The sequence below is a fragment of the Polypterus senegalus genome, chromosome 16 (genome assembly GCF_016835505.1).
Source record: "Polypterus senegalus isolate Bchr_013 chromosome 16, ASM1683550v1, whole genome shotgun sequence".
Lineage (NCBI taxonomy): Eukaryota > Metazoa > Chordata > Cladistia > Polypteriformes > Polypteridae > Polypterus > Polypterus senegalus.
In genome coordinates this window covers 6,110,002-6,128,000 of record NC_053169.1, presented here as the reverse complement: position 1 = coordinate 6,128,000, position 17,999 = coordinate 6,110,002, and the positions used below count along the sequence as shown (strand labels likewise).

The 17,999-nt window shown below is 41.5% G+C and overlaps 1 protein-coding gene across 2 annotated transcripts in view; it reads left to right on the top strand.

Moving 5' to 3' along the window:
* LOC120516982 (son of sevenless homolog 1-like) overlaps positions 1–17,999 on the top strand; it is a 119,942-nt gene that overhangs the window by 69,379 nt on the left and 32,564 nt on the right. For both annotated transcript variants that reach the window (XM_039739023.1, XM_039739025.1), the window contains exons 8-10: positions 1,364–1,462; positions 16,158–16,285; positions 17,046–17,701. In XM_039739023.1, coding sequence (XP_039594957.1) covers positions 1,364–1,462; positions 16,158–16,285; positions 17,046–17,701 — 883 coding nt within the window. The remainder of the gene's footprint in view (positions 1–1,363; positions 1,463–16,157; positions 16,286–17,045; positions 17,702–17,999) is intronic.

The following is a 17,999-nucleotide window of genomic DNA, read 5'->3' as shown; positions in this document are numbered from 1 at the left end:
AAAGAATGATACCAAACATATATATATGTAGGTTTTAAAATAAGCCCGATTTAAAGTATGACAAAAAACGTGACATAAAATCGTTGCGTTTTTAGGCTTAGGATTTTATATATAGAGAGTAGATAATTTGCACAGTGGAAACTCTGAAAAGGATCTGACTCCATCGTGCCATAATGCATGACAGTCCTCCTGCAAGGCATGCCTACTTAATAGCCGAGTAAGAGAACTCTCCCACAATCCTAATTTTAACCTTAGTGTATGGCTGATTTACGAGAACAACATGCGATTTTTACCATGAAATGGTTGTGTGGAGAAAGAGACCAACGACTGGGTGTGTCACGTAGCCTCACTGATGTAATACAAAGTCTGATAGACATGTAATGAGTGAAACTTGTTTGGCTCCTAAGCAGAGAAGAGTTCTGGAGGTCTGCAGCTAGACTCTGTTGCAGAGATGACCCACATTTCCAGTGATCTTTGATTATATGCACTAATGAAGTAGTCGCTAGCATAAAAAAATTAAAAGTGATTGACAATTGACTAAAGAATTTGCTGAGGAACTTGATGCCTTCTTTGGACCTTGTCATGCAACCTTGAACAAAAAACTTTGCAAGCGTCAAGTAGAGCAGTTGTTCAAAGGTCTGACAAATGAGCCCCAATTTGATCTTCTGTTCCCATAAATGAAGATGAAAGAAGAAGATCTGATGACACTCTCACCATCCAAAATAATGTGACATTACAGGTTAAGACTTCCAAAATGGCTTCTGAAAGTGGCAGAAATGTTGGGAGAGGACTACCTTGTAGGCAACAGGACCTAATAATGATGTATGCATATTGTTCTTTGAAATAACTGGCAAGTCTTAGAACTTTTTAATCACTCCCTGTGTGAATGTGTGTAATATAAGAACGCTTTGTTTGGCTGGGGCACGTTAGCCACTCATTTTGTGGTTAAACACTACTAAGACCAGCAGCCATTGTTCTCTTTGGGACTGAACGTTAGGCTACAGTGTTCTGTGCTTGAGCTTCTAATTTTTATTTTTAATTCCATACTGTTTCACAACGATACCATTTATCTCTGTAGTACATTTTAATACAAAACACGTAGCTCAAAGTGCTTTTCGAGATGCTACACAAGACGATGGTCAATTCACGTTTGGCTTTGAACTCTCCCAGCACATTTTTAGATTTAGTGCCCATTCACTTATTGGCATTATCATGTTTACAGTGGAGGGCAACATTGTTCAGTTTTCAGAGTCTTTCGGACACGTGTATGGGGGGAGATAAAGAAGGCATTTGAGTCTAAAATGTATGTGTCATCCTAAATTGGCTTAGCTTTATTTTTTTTTTTTTTCTTCTTTCCTTTCAGTCTATTTGTGAAGGTTTCAAGGAGGCAGTCCAGTATGTTCTCCCCAGACTCCTTTTAACTCCAGTTTACCACTGTCTGCACTACTTTGAAATTCTAAAGGTAAGAGAAGCCCCCCTGCGATTGTTACTTATTATTAAACTTCGGAGTCCAACACCACCAATCTCTTAATCATATTTCTGAAGTTTCTGCTGTTCCATTCTAGTTTAACACTTAGAATTATTATGATTTTACCAAGAGGGAACAAAATACAACTTGTGTTACTTTTCTGATACAAATAATTATTGTTTGCCAATTTTTTGATTGCTTGAGAATATGAAACAATAAAGTTATCTATATAAAAAAAAAATAATAATAATAATACTAGTATAACAGCCCAGACACCGAATACATGGAGACCTCATCAGAGGGACAGCTCATGTTGGACGGTTTGGAGACAAAGTCAGATAAGCGAGATTGCATTGGTTTGGACATGTGCAGAGGAGAGATGCTGGGCATATTGGGAGAAGGATACTAAGGATAGAGCTGCCAGGGAAGAGGAAAAGAGGATGGACTAAGAGAAAGTTTATGGATGTGGTGAGAGAGGACATGCAGGTGATGGGTGTGACAGAGCAAGACATGGAAAGAGATGATCTGTTGTGGCAACCTCTAACAGGAGCAGCCGAAAGAAGAAGATGATTGTTTTCCTCAGCAGAGGTTTTATAAACATTACATTATCAAACCCACATAATCTAATGTATCATCGCTGGAGGTAGTGCTAATCCTAAATGAAGAAAGTAGCACTGGTGGGGTGCTAATCCACACACACCCACACAGGACCAAGTTGGAATTACCAGTTACCTAACACACGCATCTTTGGAAATGAGGGATAAAATCCATGCGGACACAGGGAAAACTTGCAGACACCTTATAGTGAAGCACTGGGACAGAATTTTAAACCCAAGAAACTGGATCCGTGAGGCAGTGAGACTTAACTGGTACATCGCCATGCCATCCTTGTTTAAGAAGTCAAGAATAAAAGCATATGGAAATGTGTGCTCTTAAGTCAAAACACGACAATACAGGGAAATCTGCAACACACTCCAACCACATGTGTTAGGACAATGGAGGCAGAGGGATCTGTTTAGTTGTGGCTTCCATAAATCTGGTTACTCCGCTACTGCTTCCGTCTCCAGCTTACCAAATACGCAATAAAACAGTAAAGAGTGTACCCTCTGTGCCTAACTAATCAGACGATCACAGAGGATCTTTCTCACCTCCCATCCTTATCTCAGCACACTAACTGCCTCCTCTCCCTCCCTTATCATATCCTTTATGTTCTTACGCACACTCACACCTGTTGGTCAGCCTGTAGGATATCATGCAGATCTGTGCCAGTTTATATGCTGCATGTTATAACCCTTCTTATTGCGTCTTTGATAATCTGTTACATTCAGTTTTGATTTGGGGAAAAAGTAAAGAATATACAGTCGATGTTCACCAAGAGCCTACACCTTAATTTTTGTTCTTAGCGAGCTTGTGTCTTAGCATATTTATTAAATCTGTTACCTTCCAATTACCTGCCTCCTATGTTTACATTGACCAGTATATATTAAGAAGGGAAAAAAATGTGTGGTTAAGTGGGAGCACCTAGACATGCTTGCTTTATTTATTTATTCATTTATTAATTTATTTGTAATCCCAAGCTCCGTATCAACTCTCATGTGTACTGTAAAAGTACGTCAGTTTAGCCAATGTAGAATTCTGCCTAATTAACCTCCAGAGAGCTGGAATGTTTCTTCCCATGACCTCTGGGAGTTTATCCAAAATTGACACCTTGTCTGTCCCTGCTTTGACTGAATAATAGGAATATAACATGTTTTTGCACCTTATTGTTCGTCAAAATGTATTTATCTACTGCATATTTTCTTTCGTTGTCAGAAATGCTGTCTAATGAAGTCACATTATAATCGCACTATGATGCATGTTATGTTCTGATAGACTTCACAATCACAGATTATTATTTTTTTGGTGTTGGTGTGTGAATATATTTACTATTTTCTTTTTGCAATGAATTGTTTATTTTATATAACATATATTTTAAAATGTATAACAATCAGAATATGGAGTAGACCCACTCGGCATGCACTAGTCACGTGCCATACCACTAGGAACCGTGGCAGTGCCAGCTGACCACACACTACCCAGGGAGTCCCTGCTCATAAACGTTTTAACTGTGGAGGAAGCCGGTTCCCAGTTACAAATGGACTCACTGGATGCTCCGTTACTCCATGATGCAGAGAAGTCCAGAAGGACAAAGTTGTTAAATGAGGACTATGAGGCTCTAAGAAAAAGGGGTATGGATTTTTTTTTTCTTCTGTTCATTACAATCTGGAGGAATGAGAAGAGCTGATGCCATGTGTGTATTGGCACTGTAGCATCTCTTACTCTTCGTGTTTGGAAGTCACCTCACATGTAATGAATGTATAAAGCTACATCTCCTGTAACCCTAAGTTCTCCTATTTTTCATTTGATTAACAAGCCATCATCAAAACTCACTGTATTAGACCTCTAATTCGTCCCTTATTTAAATGCATTTCCCCTCATTGGCAGTTTTTTTTGTATTTGCTGCTTTAAAAAGAAAGACCCAGAAGAGTTTTTTTTCCCCTCCCTGTAAGACATGACATCAAACATCACACTTCTGAAGTGAGGCTCAATTCCCCAGGGTTTTATTTACGCACAAGATACCGTGGGCCTGTTGCCATGACTGCTGCAGGTGGCATTATGGTGTGCACAGTGGCCTCTAGTCTGGTGAGCAAGACCTGTCATTCTGGCGCACAGCACTTCACAGACCTTCTCAACAGCCATTTATCATCCATTTCTTTTTGTTCTTTGGAGCTTACTATTTGGATTATACGCTGACATCAGATGACACTGAGCAGCAAACAAAGCGCATAAAGAAAGAGTGACATGCGTGTGTCACTTTACCTACACGTCTGGACGACTAAATGAAAACCACTGAAGAGTTATTCCTGGGAAGTGTGGACGGTCCACGGGGCTGTGCTACTCTGAACCCGACTGGCTTAACTTGCCTGCACTCGCACCTTATTTGAAATCCCCGCATGTCTGGAAGGGGTCACCGTGAAAGGTAACATGTAGGTGAAATCTGTAATCCTTGGAAAGGCAGTTTATGAAGGTGGGTTTCTTTTCGGCTTATTATAATGAATTCTCACCAGTCTTCTTTGTTATTAATACGATGTTGCAGATCTTTTCCTTGAATTTTGCATTGTTTGTTGTTTAAACATTCCAGTTCCAACTGTAATCTGTGACGTTAAAAATATTGATTACCAGTGACAGTGCAACTATTCACACATGTCAGCCTTTGCCCAGCATTTTTGTCCCACTTCAGAACAAGAAGTGTATGCTGTATTTCTGAAAAAGCAACAAAAGCATACAAGAGGGGAAAAAAATAACAAAAATTAAAAAGAAAAAAAAATCATATATTTCTCAGAAAATTTCCAAAATTTAATCACTCTCAAAATACTGTTCTTGAGACACAATTCTCTTGTCCCTCCGCTTTTTTCCATTGTTCAAAGCTGTTCTGACACTCTTGCAAAGTGATAGCCTTCAGTGCCTCCGTTGTTTGCTTCTTGATCTCCTCTACATCCTGAAAACGCTTTCCTTTAAGGTCCCTCTTCATTCGTGGAAATAAGAAAAAAAATCGCAGGGTACAAGGTCTGGGGAGTGGGGGGGGACCGTTGTCATCCTGTTTTTCGTGACAAACTGCCATGCACTCAATGCAGTCTTGTTGTCATGCAGAAGCCGACTCGCCTGATTGCCGCAATTCGGGTCTTTTTCTCCACACAGCATCACGGAATTGCTTGAGCACTTTAAGGTTAAAAAAAAAAAAACCTTTCCTGGGTCAAAGCTTCTTCTTTGAAAGTCTCTGGAAGCATTGTGACAGCTTCCCCAAAAGGAAACAGAACGTGATGCAAACATGTTATTCTTTCAGGTCTGCCATCACAAAATCAACAAAGACAGTAACAGAGGCTCAAGAAAAAGAATTACACTGACCTTACAGACCTTTCCCCAAGGACGCCACTTGGCCAAATGATGCAGAGGGCAGTCTAGTACACGCACCTAGCATCAAACGTCGGAACTAACGCCCATCCAGCCTCCAGAAAAAAAAAATAAAAATATTCTCATTATTTTTGGGTCCCCCCTCATATGAGATTATTTATCTTGACTTTCAGGAGGTGTTTGATAAGGTATTACATAAAAGATTGTTGGAATTCAAGGCCTAGATAGAAAATTGGCTCAAGCACAATGAGCAAATGGTTATTGTGAGGGACAGTTTTTCAGAATTAGATGATGTGGTGACTTTCGGAGATCTGCGCTGGGGCTGCTGCTCTTTTTATTACACATAAACTATTTGACAAGAATATAAGCGATAAACTGGCTACATTTGCAGACGATACCAGACTATTTGGAAGGGCAGACATTGTAAAATAAGCTAACTTGTAAGAGGAACCAGGACGGCATTTAGACTTGGGCTGGTTTGTGTCAGGTGAAACGTAATGTAAGTAAACCTAAAGAATTACATATAGGAAGTTGAGTGTGAGATAGATATGAACACACAATAAGAGGTTTGAAACTTGAAAGATCTTGGAGTCGTAGTGAACTGGTCACTGCCTTTGTCCAGATAGTAGACAGAAGCAATCAAGAAGGCTAAAAGGATATTAGCTGGTATAGCGCCCTGTTGTGTGGAGTACAAGTCAGAGGAGGTTATGCTTAAGCTACGAGGGTAAATGAAAAAGTAAAGACAATTTGAAATAGATAGAAGCTGACGCAATACAACACTGATGACTTATGGGTATTTTGAACACGCATGGTGCAACACTCTGCCGTTAGTTTAGCTTGAAGTCAAGGTCAAATGAACATGGACGCTCCACTGCGGGATTGTGCCATTGTTAAACAAATGACACTCTGCTAGACGCTAGTGAGGCCCTTATCTGGAGCACTGTGTACAATTATGGTCTCCATATTACAAAAAAGAGAAAGTTCAAAGGAGAGCTGCTAGGCTGAATCCAGGACTGAGAGGTATGAGCTAGGAGGAGAGACTGAAGGAGCTGAACCTTTATAGTTTAACCAGATGAAGATTAAGAGGTGACAAGATTGAAGTGTCTAAAATAATGAACGTTAGTACAGTGGATCCCAGCTGTGCATTTAAACAGACCTGCACCCATAATGTCATTTTGATCTCCTAATGATCACATGAGTGCATGCCCAATGATGACATCCCAAGCATATGACGTGTAGAGCCATCTTTATTTATACTATTTCTTTTTTTATAATATAATATTTATTTATACTTTATGTGAATTTCCCCTTGGGATTAATAAAGTATCTATCGATCTAGTGCCTTTCACTTCTATCTCTATCTATCTATCTATTCTATCTGTCTATCTTGTGTAGAAAAGAAGGTACAATGTGTATGAAAGGCCTATGCAGCGTTTCATTTTCAGCTGCCCTAAATACGTGCGTTGATTAATTTGTCATTATACAGTAGTTGAGGTTTTATGGCAGTCACATGGATCTGTTCTTGGGATCCCTGTGCTACAACATTCAGATTTGTTTCTTTGCTAGACTCGAAGCTGAATCAACTTTTATGATGATGGGGGAAAAATTGAGAATGGCCATACAGTAGTTTTTTCTCTTTTCAGTTCTGCATCATCACTGCCATACATACATGCAGATATTCTCAAACCCGTTTAGTTCCAGTAAGGCCAGTCTGTCCAGGCAGCACTGAACACAAGGTGGCTACCATCCCTCAAAGTACATCAAAGGACCTTTTCGATCCCATACACTCACACCGGGTCAATTTAGAGATAACGGCCAACCACTGATCAGCCCTGAGCTGCTGAAGACAAAGAGATGAACCCAGTTTTAGATTTTGTAACTACTGGTAAAGGTACAAGACATCACCAGCCAAATTAAATGCTCTTTGGTATGTATATACAGGGAGATTCACTCAAAAGAGGCACCAGATATTCTGTTTTAACTCCCATTAAGATGAAGTAATCTGAACCAAAACAATATGCTATGTACCATAACGTATGTGTAATTGATTGCATTGCACGCAATGCTGGAAGTGGTTTCCGTTTTCTTCCACACAGATTTCGACGTGGCGCTGCATGTTCCTGAGCGTATCAGCAAGCGTCTTGGGGGGGGGAATAGCACCAGTTTCACATTGGATGTTTTTCTTCAAATCTTCCACAGTGCAAGGCTTGTTCTGATAGACTTTTCCTTTGAGCAGACCCCAAAAGAAGAAGTCTGGTGGTGTCAGATCCGGCGACCGTGACGGCCAAAGCCCCTTTGAAATTACTCTGTTTCCGAACAAGGACTCAGTTTCTGCCGTGCTCCTTACTGATGTGTGACACATTGTTCCATCTTGCTGGAAGTAACCTTCCATTAACTCACGATCATTCAGTTGATTCTGACATCACTTAAACGAGTTGGTGACCCAACAGGTTTGCCCGATGAAGACGCCCTGCTCAGTACTGTACACCACCATCCTGACGAGAAGTCGAGTGACTGAGTGAAGGGGTATGGGTGGTATACAAATGGAGGTTAAACGTCGCAACAGATGTCTGGTGCTTACCTCATCGCTGGGACGCAGTGTCATCCCAGCTTGTTCGAAGCTCCATATACGGAGAAGCACATTGCATGTTGTTTCGTTTAGATTACTTCGTACTAGCGAAAGTTATTACAGAATATTCAGGGCCTCTTTTGAGTTAATTATGTGTCATTGTAGTTGCTACAGTACTTGGCTGGTGCAGTAGTACTAAAATATACTTTTATTTTTAATTTAGAAACTCAAAGCAGTTAATAAAGGGACCAGTATAGTTTTTGTGTTATAAACATAAATGCACACGTTGTTTCTTCTTCACCAGTCCACTGAAGCAGCCAAGTGCAGGATTTTGTTTGCTAAGTAGCCTGATGAAACCAAAGCCAACATGTTATTCTCCATAATCACATCGTGCTCTTAGTTGAAGGAGCGTGAAAAGTTTGCTGTACTTATAATCTGCTTATACCAAATGGGTTTATGGATTTGGGGCTCAGTGTCTACATCTAAAGAATGTACTTAGGCAGCCTCCACACAACAGGCTTTTGTTTCTCTGCCACACTCTGTGTCTGACAGTCGGTAGGTTTGTGTGGTCAAATCTTGGAGTTGACTTATGCAATGCAATCCAAAGCTGGTCAGTCCTTGCAGCTTGCCAGCAGAAACAGTGAAGGGGTGCCCAGTCCTGCCAGTGGTGGCTAATGAGAAGTGAGGGAGTTTAAAAACAACAAACAATTTGTTATGAAAGGATGAAAAGATTCTGTAGTCTCATTGGACTGCCCAGCATAAATATTCAGTATAATGCGTCCAGGAGGTGGTGGGAGGCCAGTTGGTAGAACCGTGGCCTTCCCTGACTTAACTGCTATAACTGACTAAGGAATCCCCAGAATTTTGACAACCATAGTTTTGGTTTTTCTCTCGTCTCTTGTCAGCTGGCCATAGTTCCCCAGTAATGAAAAAGGAATTTTCTTCCACACACAATTTTTTTTATGTTACTTCACCCATGTAATTTATAGTGATGGCCATGGAAACTTTTTAATCTCATGTTTTTGTGGAGAACGGATATAATGAAGTTTCTGATAGAACGTGAGTCAATATTTAAAATTTTGAAAATATCCATTAAAAAAAAAAAGAATCCCACATTAACGCGTGTCACATAATCCACATGTCAAGTCAAGCAGTCATATGGTCACAACATGTAAAATGCTTGTGTTTCTTGGTAAAACATAGCTAATTAATACGTTTGGAAAATGAAAGTAGTCCACAAATACAAAGCCCTTTCACACAGGATTGCAGTTTTGAAATAAAGATGGATCTCCCCTCTGTTCTGTGATCAGGAGTCCTGTGAAGAACTTTATACACAACTAATGTAAACCAAACTGAACAGGTATGAGTAGAAAAAGGGAAACGTCGCATGCCCTGTGCCATCACACTTGACTGCCTGAGACCCCTTAGTTTGTCATGGTCTGTTTGTTGGGCTGTTGTAAAAATATCATGGGGTGTAGACTGAAAGATCCATAAAGTACACCCATCTAACTCACTACTTGGTAAGCCATTCCACCTTTCTACTGTTCTCTGTGCAAAGAAAAACTTTGTAGTGGACATGTGGTAGTTACCCATAACCACTTCTTGCTCCTGCCCTCATTGTTGTAATTGAAGAACTCCCTGTAACGGGTGGTGTCCACCATACTGCTTCCTTTTATAATTTTAAATGCTTCTATGCTTCTTTTAGGGCGGAGTGGTTGTTCTGAGGCTAAGGATCTGCGCTGGTATTCCGAAGGTTGCCGGTTCGAATCCCCGTCACTACCAAAAGAGATCCTACTCTGCTGGGCCCTTGAGCAAGGCCCTTAACCTGCAATTGCTCCAGGGGTGCTGTACAATGGCTGACCCTGTGCTCTGACCCCAAGGGGTATGCGAAAACTAACAAATTCCTAATCCAAGAAATTGTATAAGGTGAAATAAAGAACAAAAAAATGATGCCACTATTTTCTTAAATTAGTTATTTCAAGTTAATCTTTCCTGGTAGCTCATACCTCACCATTCTAGAATCCATTGCCTATGGCCTTTAAGACTAAACAGTATTCACAGTGCACAATATTCCAGATGAGGGTGTCGATCTCCTCTGCTTTGGACGTGAAACGTCGTTCAGTTTCCCCTGACATTCCTTAATTGCTCCATCCACTATTCTGTTGTAAGTTAGTGACAAGGCCCATACAACCGTTTCTCATAACGTGTATTTTCAATTTTCAGGCCTCCCATTGCTTAACTATACAACTCATTACTTACCATCAATAAAACATCAGCTTTATTTGCATTAAATTTAATCATTGATGTAACTTCCCACCTCTTAAGTTCTGTTGTGGTTGTGATTTTGCTAATGCTTAAGATGTCCACTAATGCTAATACCATCCACAAATACAACTAGCTTGTCAATTAACAGAGCAGCAGCCAAAGAGAGCATCTACTTAGTTATGTTACCTTTAGTTCAAATGTCTGCCTTCTCTGTTTAAAGTTAATGACCATCAACAACAATTTATTTTTTTCTGAATTACTTTTCACAGAAATCTGGGGTAGATTATATTCCTCCAATCAGAACCTGTCAGCTTTTGTAGGCATTAATTCATTTTACACAACTCCAATATGGTATCAAGGAGAGCCGGAGCCGGAGACAATCCCGTCATGTTTTGGAGGAATTGTTACTGCATAGAGTCATAGGGGCCACTCACAAAAAGACCCGCAATCCTTAAATGTATCGCACTGTCGGAGGCAGACAAAGCACTAAAAGTTAGGAAGACATTTGTCCGAAGCTTCCCACTAGGAAATTTGTACTTGCCATGTTTGCCATGGGAGCTGGGTGGTTGGCATTGGTATTCGGTTTAGGTGAACAGATGCATAGTGCATCCCAGACAAATGGACGGCAGTGCAAGTCTGCTATTAGTTAGGCCCACTAGTGTCGTTAGGGCTTACTTAGTTTTTGGTTTATTTTGTATGTAATTACTCCTTATTTGTAAGACATTTCATGTATTGTTATTTTATTTTAATAATTATCCATTTTTATAACTTTATTCTTCATTGCATTTGTGCAGAAACAGCAGTGCAACTTCTTTTGTCCAACACATCTTATATAGCTACTTTATCTGTGTATCATGTGTAGACTGTCTCCTCTATTCATCTGTGTATCTGTCTGTCTGTTTTATAGTGTCATTCCTATTTATGTGTCATCCTGTCTCTGTTACAGCTCCTTTCTGTCTGTTATGATTCCTTTCTTGTACCTGTCTGTCTGTCATAGCTCCTTTCCTATAAAGTGTCTTTTATAAAAAAAATATATATATATATTCGCCCTCTTGGAAGTATTCACATTTTATCATTAAACAACATTGAATCACCATGGATTTAATTTGCCTTTTTTACACTGATCAACCAAAAAAGAGAGTCGAGGCAGCAGAGCTGTCAAAAAACAGGGCCTGTTAAAGCCCATTGAGGCATTCCTTGACTGATTTTGGGCTATACAGGAAATGTTGTCGATGTTGCAATGTCAAAGAGAAAAGAGATGTCTGCAAAATTTGACAAGTCATTTTTCTAACCTGTTTAATCCAGTTCAGGGTCATGTTATTTATTTATTTATTTATTTATTTTTGGGTCATGTGTCTGGGTGGGGTGGGGGGAGCACTTGAGCCTGTCCCAGCTAGCATAGGTACGGTACAATACAATACAATACAATACAGTTTATTTGTGTATAGCCCAAAATCACACAGGAAGTGCCGCAATGGGCTTTAACAGGCCCTGCCTTTTGACAGCCCCCCAGTCTTGACTCTCTGAGAAGACAAGGAAAAACTCCCAATAAAAACCTTGTAGGGAAAAATGGAAGAAACCTCAGGAAAGGCAGTTCAAAGAGAGACCCCTTTCCAGGTTGGTTGGGCGTGCAGTGGGTGTCAAAAGTAGGGGGTCAATACAATACAATACACAGAACAGAACAAATCCTTAATACAGCATAATAATAAACATTTTAGAAGTACGGTTTAACAGTAGATGATATGACATAATTAGGTTTGGATATTTTTAGAGTCCTGGAGACCTCATCCATCTAGCTGCCTCCCCATTTGGCCATGCCACGGCTGAAACGTTGCTCAGATGAAAGGACCCCTCTTTCCCATGATTCCTGTGATCATCCATCAGGGATGACTTTACCATAGGCAGGCAAACAACTTGGCAGGTGGGCCGTGGCACCAATTGCCACCTTTGGGTACTGAGAAAAGAAACAGAATAAGTGAGGGTGAGTATTCAAATATAATTATCATGTTACTTATGTTATAGTGCTAATGACTAACAACAGAGATGCAGTATGTCTGTTAGTCATTAGCATTAAAACATAAGTAACATGATAATCACAAGGTCACAAGGTAGGAACAAACCTTGGACAGGACGAACACACACACCCACACACACCCAGCACACATGAGGGCCAATATAGCATCGTCTGTTCATCTAACATACATGTCTTTAGATAGATAGATACTTTATTAATCCCAAGGGGAAATTCACATACTCCAGCAGCAGCATACTGATAAAAAATCAATATTAAATTAAAGAGTGATAACAATGCAGGTATAGCAGACAATAACTTTGTATGATGTTAACGTTTACCCCCGGGTGGAACTAAAGAGTCGCATGGTGTGGGGTCTCCTCAGTGTGTCAGTGGAGCAGGACGGTGACAGCAGTCTGTCACTGAAGCTGTTCCTCTGTCTGGAGATGATCCTGTTCGGTGGATGCAGTGGATTCTCCATGATTGACAGGAGCCTGCTCAGTGCCCGTCGCTCTGCCACGGATGTCAAACTGTCCAGCTCCATGCCTACAATAGAGCCTGCCTACCTCACCAGTTTGTTCAGGCGTGAGGCGTCCCTCTTCTTTATGCTGCCTCCCAAGCACACCACCGCGTAGAAGAGGGCGCTCGCCACAACCGTCTGATAGAACACCTGCAGCATCTTATTACAGATGTTGAAGGACGCCAGCCTTCTAAGGAAGTATGGTTGGCTCTGCCCTCTCTTACACAGAGCATCAGTATTGGCAGTCCAGTCCAATGTATCATCCAGCTGCACTCCCAGGTATTTATAGGTCTGCACCCTCTGCACAGTCTCCTCTGATGATCACGGGGTCCATAAGGGTTCTGGTCCTCCTAAACTCCACCACCAGCTCCTTGGTCTTGCTGGTGTTCAGGTGTAAGTAGTTTGAGTCGCACCATTTAACAAAGTCCTTGATTAGGTTCCTATACTCCTCCTCCTGCCCACTCCTGATGCAGCCCACCATAGCAGTGTCGTCAGTGAACTTTTGTACGTGGTAGGACTCCGAGTCGTATTGGAAGTCTGATGTATGTTGGCTGAACAGGACTGGATAAAGTCCAGTCTCCTGCGGCGCTCCTGTGTCGCTGACCACAATGTCAGACCTGCAGTTCCCGAGATGCACATACTGAGGTCTGTCTGTAAGAGAGTCCGCGATCAATGCCACCAGGTGTAAATCTACTGCCATCTCTGTCAGCTTGTCCCTAAGGAGCAGAGGTTGGATGGTGTTGAAGGCGCTAGAGAAGTCCAGAAACATAATTCTTACAGCGCCACTGCCTCTGTCCAAGTGGGAGAGGGTTTGGCAGACAGTGGGAGGAACTCCACAGAGACATGCTTAGAATATCCAAACTCCACGCAGGGAGAACCCAGGATGCAAACCCAAGCCTCCATACTATGAGGCAGCAGCACAACCATGGTGCCCCCAGAAAAATGCTCTCGATAATTAAACATATAAAACTCACAATGATTGATGGTGTAACTATTCACCTGGCCCCCTTTAATATGACACCCCCAAATCGCCACTGACTTACCTATTAGTTTTAGATGTCACTGAATTAGTTATTGGAGTTCACCTGTTTGGGGTTTCAGTTGAATGCAGTATGTATCGACTGTATGGTGGGCCAGCCTATAAAATAAAGAAAATCGGAAAACTCCAAGTAACAGCATGAAAAGATGATTGAAAAGCACAAATCGGGTGGTACAATAAGCTGTTTTTTTAATATTTTTTGTTGTCTTCCTTATGAGGTTTAAGTATGTCTTGTATATGAAATATATGGTTTTGGACCCCAAGGAGTATTTTCTTATCCTTTTTTTTGCATTATGCAATATTTACAAAGTTTCATTTTGATAATGTCTTATTGTTTATAATATGAGTATCAACCGTTGCCACAGTGATTTCCCAGAATCACCTGGGAGTATGCAACATGTGATGTCATTCAGAGCGCTGGCACTTTCCATTCCGAAATATCCCGTATTAGGATTCCCGTGTTGTTGTGCATTGCGTTTTTTTTTGCTATGTCTATTCCTGGTTACTAACCAATATATATATATATTTTTTATTGTTAAAAGACTGGGTTTTTTTTTGCTGAACATTTTAAACTTCATGACTGTTCAGCTGTCTTTTCTGGTTTCAATTCTTGCCCTGTCTTCTCTCCTGAACCCTTTTTTCATCAAAATCTTTTACTTTCTCATCTTGGGACAGTACATCAGGGGATGGTGACACGAAAATCTCCAAGTCACAGAATGCCCAGAAATATAAAAGTATGGCGCAGCTGGAGATCTGCTAGAGCAGGCCATCCACGAATGCTGAAGAAGACAAGTTAGGGAGGCCACCAAGAGACCTCTGAGAACTCTAAAAGGTTAGCAAGCTACAATGGCATATACTCCGCTGCTTCACCAATCACAAGTTCATGTGATTGTGGCAAAGAGTAAAAATTCTCAGGACATCTTGGCAGAAGACACATGGGAGTTGTATCGTCTGATGAGACCAAAATGGAGCTTTATGTCCATGACACTAAACAACCACGTATACTGCACTCTGTCAAAAACACACCATCCCCACCAGTAAAGCATGGAAGATGGCAGCATCAGGTAGTGGAAATGCTTGTGAGGGGAAAATGAATGCAGCAAATCCTGGAAGAAAACTTTATTAGAGTCCATAAGAAACCTGCACCTGGTGAGAAGTCCACAGACCCAACTACAAGGCACGTTCAAAAAGTTTCTGCACTTTTATATTTTCGTTCGAAACCGGGAGGAGTAATAATTGGGCATTAAAAAGTTGGTACGACTCTGGGGAAAATTGCATCACAAACGAAGATGACTATGAAAAGTGATGTCATTTGTTTTTTGAAATTCCTAATAAATAGAGTTTAAAAATAAAAAAGGTGCGAAAACATTTTGAACACCCCTCGTATAAAACCACAGCTACACAGGAATGGGTACAAAACAGCAATATGAATGTCGTGGAGTGACCAGAAGTCAGAGTCCAGATCTCAATACATCTGGCTTCACACACAATCATCACGACATCTGACAGAGCCGGAGTAGTTGTGTGAAGAAGAAAGGGGAGAAAATGTCAGGGCTGATAGACACAGAGAGAGTCCTGTGCACACAGACTCAAGGCTGTCATGGCGGTCACCTACTAAATACTGACTTGAAGGGGGTGAACACTTATGAGATGTTTGTAATTCATTTAGATCACTTTGCAGAAGCCTAGTTTCACTTTAATGTCAAAGAGTCTGTTGATGAGTGTGAAGAAAGACAAATAATCTACAGGGTGGTCCAGATCTCATTATGCAGATCCAGATTTTCTGGATGACTTTGATTTATGCGGGGACGATTCCAGTTCGGCGCAAAGACGATTCTTCATGTCGTCAGTTCGCACACTTCTCAATGGTCCGGGATTTTTCAGGTGATTTTCTATGTAATTACATTAATAAGTTATAGCATAATGAAAATTGCATAATTAGATCTGGACCACCCTATATAACTTCCAAAGGGAAAAATACGTTTTATAAGCTCTCTGTCTGCCCATTTTTACCCTTTTTTGGTCTGTCAGTTGTGGGTGTTTTCCTATAATCTGTATGTAAAGCGACCTTGGATTTGTGAAAAATGCTCTAGAATTGCAACTTATTATTATTATTATTATTATCTGTCTGTCTGTCTGTAATAATTCCTTTCCTATGGCTGTCTGTCTTAGTTCCTGACATCTGCCTTGGCGTGATTATCCACGCAGGAGAAGGGTGTCAGCCTGCCGGTAATCCTGCTCATGAGGAAAGCCTTAGCTGAAACCTGTTACTGACTTCCACATCATTCTCTCCCTCCCTCCCTCCCTGTCAACTTCTTGTATTTTTGGGAGCAGCAACTCGAGGAAAAAAGTGAAGTAGAAGAGGACAAGGAATGCCTAAAGCAAGCCATAACAGCCCTTCTGAACCTTCAGAGTAGCATGGAAAGGATATGCTCCAAAAATTTTGCCAAGCGCCGCCTGAGGTAGGAGTCCTTTGCTCGCTCTTCCTCCTGGGAGTCCTCCTTGTAGTGTTTCCTAGGAAGGGGGTGGTTGGGTGGGGAGTGGAGGGTTGCTAACCTGCTCTATTGTTCAGAGGAAGTTGCATCAGAGTGGGATGTGAGGGTCTGTTATTGTGTTCCAACTTTTTACAAATATCCCTGCAAGTCAGCCTTGCTGATGGGGACGCCGACTTGGGATGTCCAGCAGAAGCTCTTTGTAATGGCTCTGTAAGAGGGAGAATATGAGGCTCCCCTTCTTTTTATGTATGTGTGGGTGTTTGTGTGTGCGTTTGATTTTTTATACAAACAGGAATTAGCAGACGTCTTAAGAATAAGAGTTGATTGTTCCAAGAAAGTACCGGAATGCTCACTCTGAGTTAAGCCTCCTGCTCACTGCAGTGTGTCTGCTCTGTGGACTTTCTGGCTAATTGGTATGCTGGGCACGTAACTAAAACGGGTTATGGGTTTAGTGGACTTAGAGGGTTTTTTTTTTCCGTAAAGTATAACAGGGTCCTATTGAAACAAAGCCTTCTAATCAGTCTATGAGTGTGAGGAAAAGAAAAAGAGATGAGAGGAAAGGCCTAGCAGCTCCACCTCTGAGCAGTGCCTTCATTGCTAGTGCACAGTGGGTGGCATGGAGCTGCAGGTTTCTCCTGTGGACAGGTAAAAGTGAAGGGCTAGGGGAAAATGGAGAAGGAAGATTTGACTTTTACTTACAGGGCTCTCTCTTTTTTCACCTGTACAGTGAATCAGCTTGTCGATTCTACAGCCAACAGATGAAGGGCAAACACTTGGCCATCAAAAAAATGAATGAAATTCAGAAAAATATCGACGGCTGGGAGGGCAAAGACATTGGACAGTGCTGTAACGAGTTCATCATGGAAGGCCCTCTGACACGGGTAGGAGCCAAACATGAGCGGCACATCTTCCTTTTTGACGGCCTCATGATCTGCTGCAAGTCCAACCATGGCCAGCCTCGGCTCCCAGGGGGCAGCACCGCTGAGTACCGTCTGAAGGAGAAGTTCTTAATGCGCAAGGTGCAGATCAACGACAAGGATGACACACAGGAATACCGACATGCTTTTGAAATCATTCTTAAGGATGGCAATAGCGTGGTGTTTGCTGCTAAGTCTGCTGAGGAGAAAAACAACTGGATGGCAGCACTCATCTCCTTGCAGTATCGCAGCACCTTGGAGCGCATGTTGGACCTTACCTTGCTGCAGGAGGAGAAGGAGCAGCAGATGAGGTTTCCCAGTGCGGAGCAGTACCGATTTGCTGAGCCCGACTCGGAAGAAAATGTCATCTTTGAAGAGAATGTGCAGTCCAAGTCGGGCATTCCCATCATTAAGGCTGGCACTGTGGTCAAGCTTATTGAGAGGCTCACTTACCACATGTATGCAGGTAAGGCCGTGCTCGCTTCATACAGAGGGCTATGATGAGTTGGCTTGGCTTCGTGCTTTCTGTTAGGGTCATTAAATATATGGTGTCATGTGCAAGGCTTACACATAAAATGTGCTTTAATTTGCTTCTGTTCTGACAGTGGGGTTTGGAAGTAAACCTGAGTATCCTCTGAACGTTTCCTGCATTGTTCTTGTAGATTTGGGAGTTGTAGGCCTTGGCCTCCCGCTCATTTGAGATCAAGTAATGAGGTCACGCTAATATACACTACTGGTAAAAGGGACTTTACATTTCCACTGCT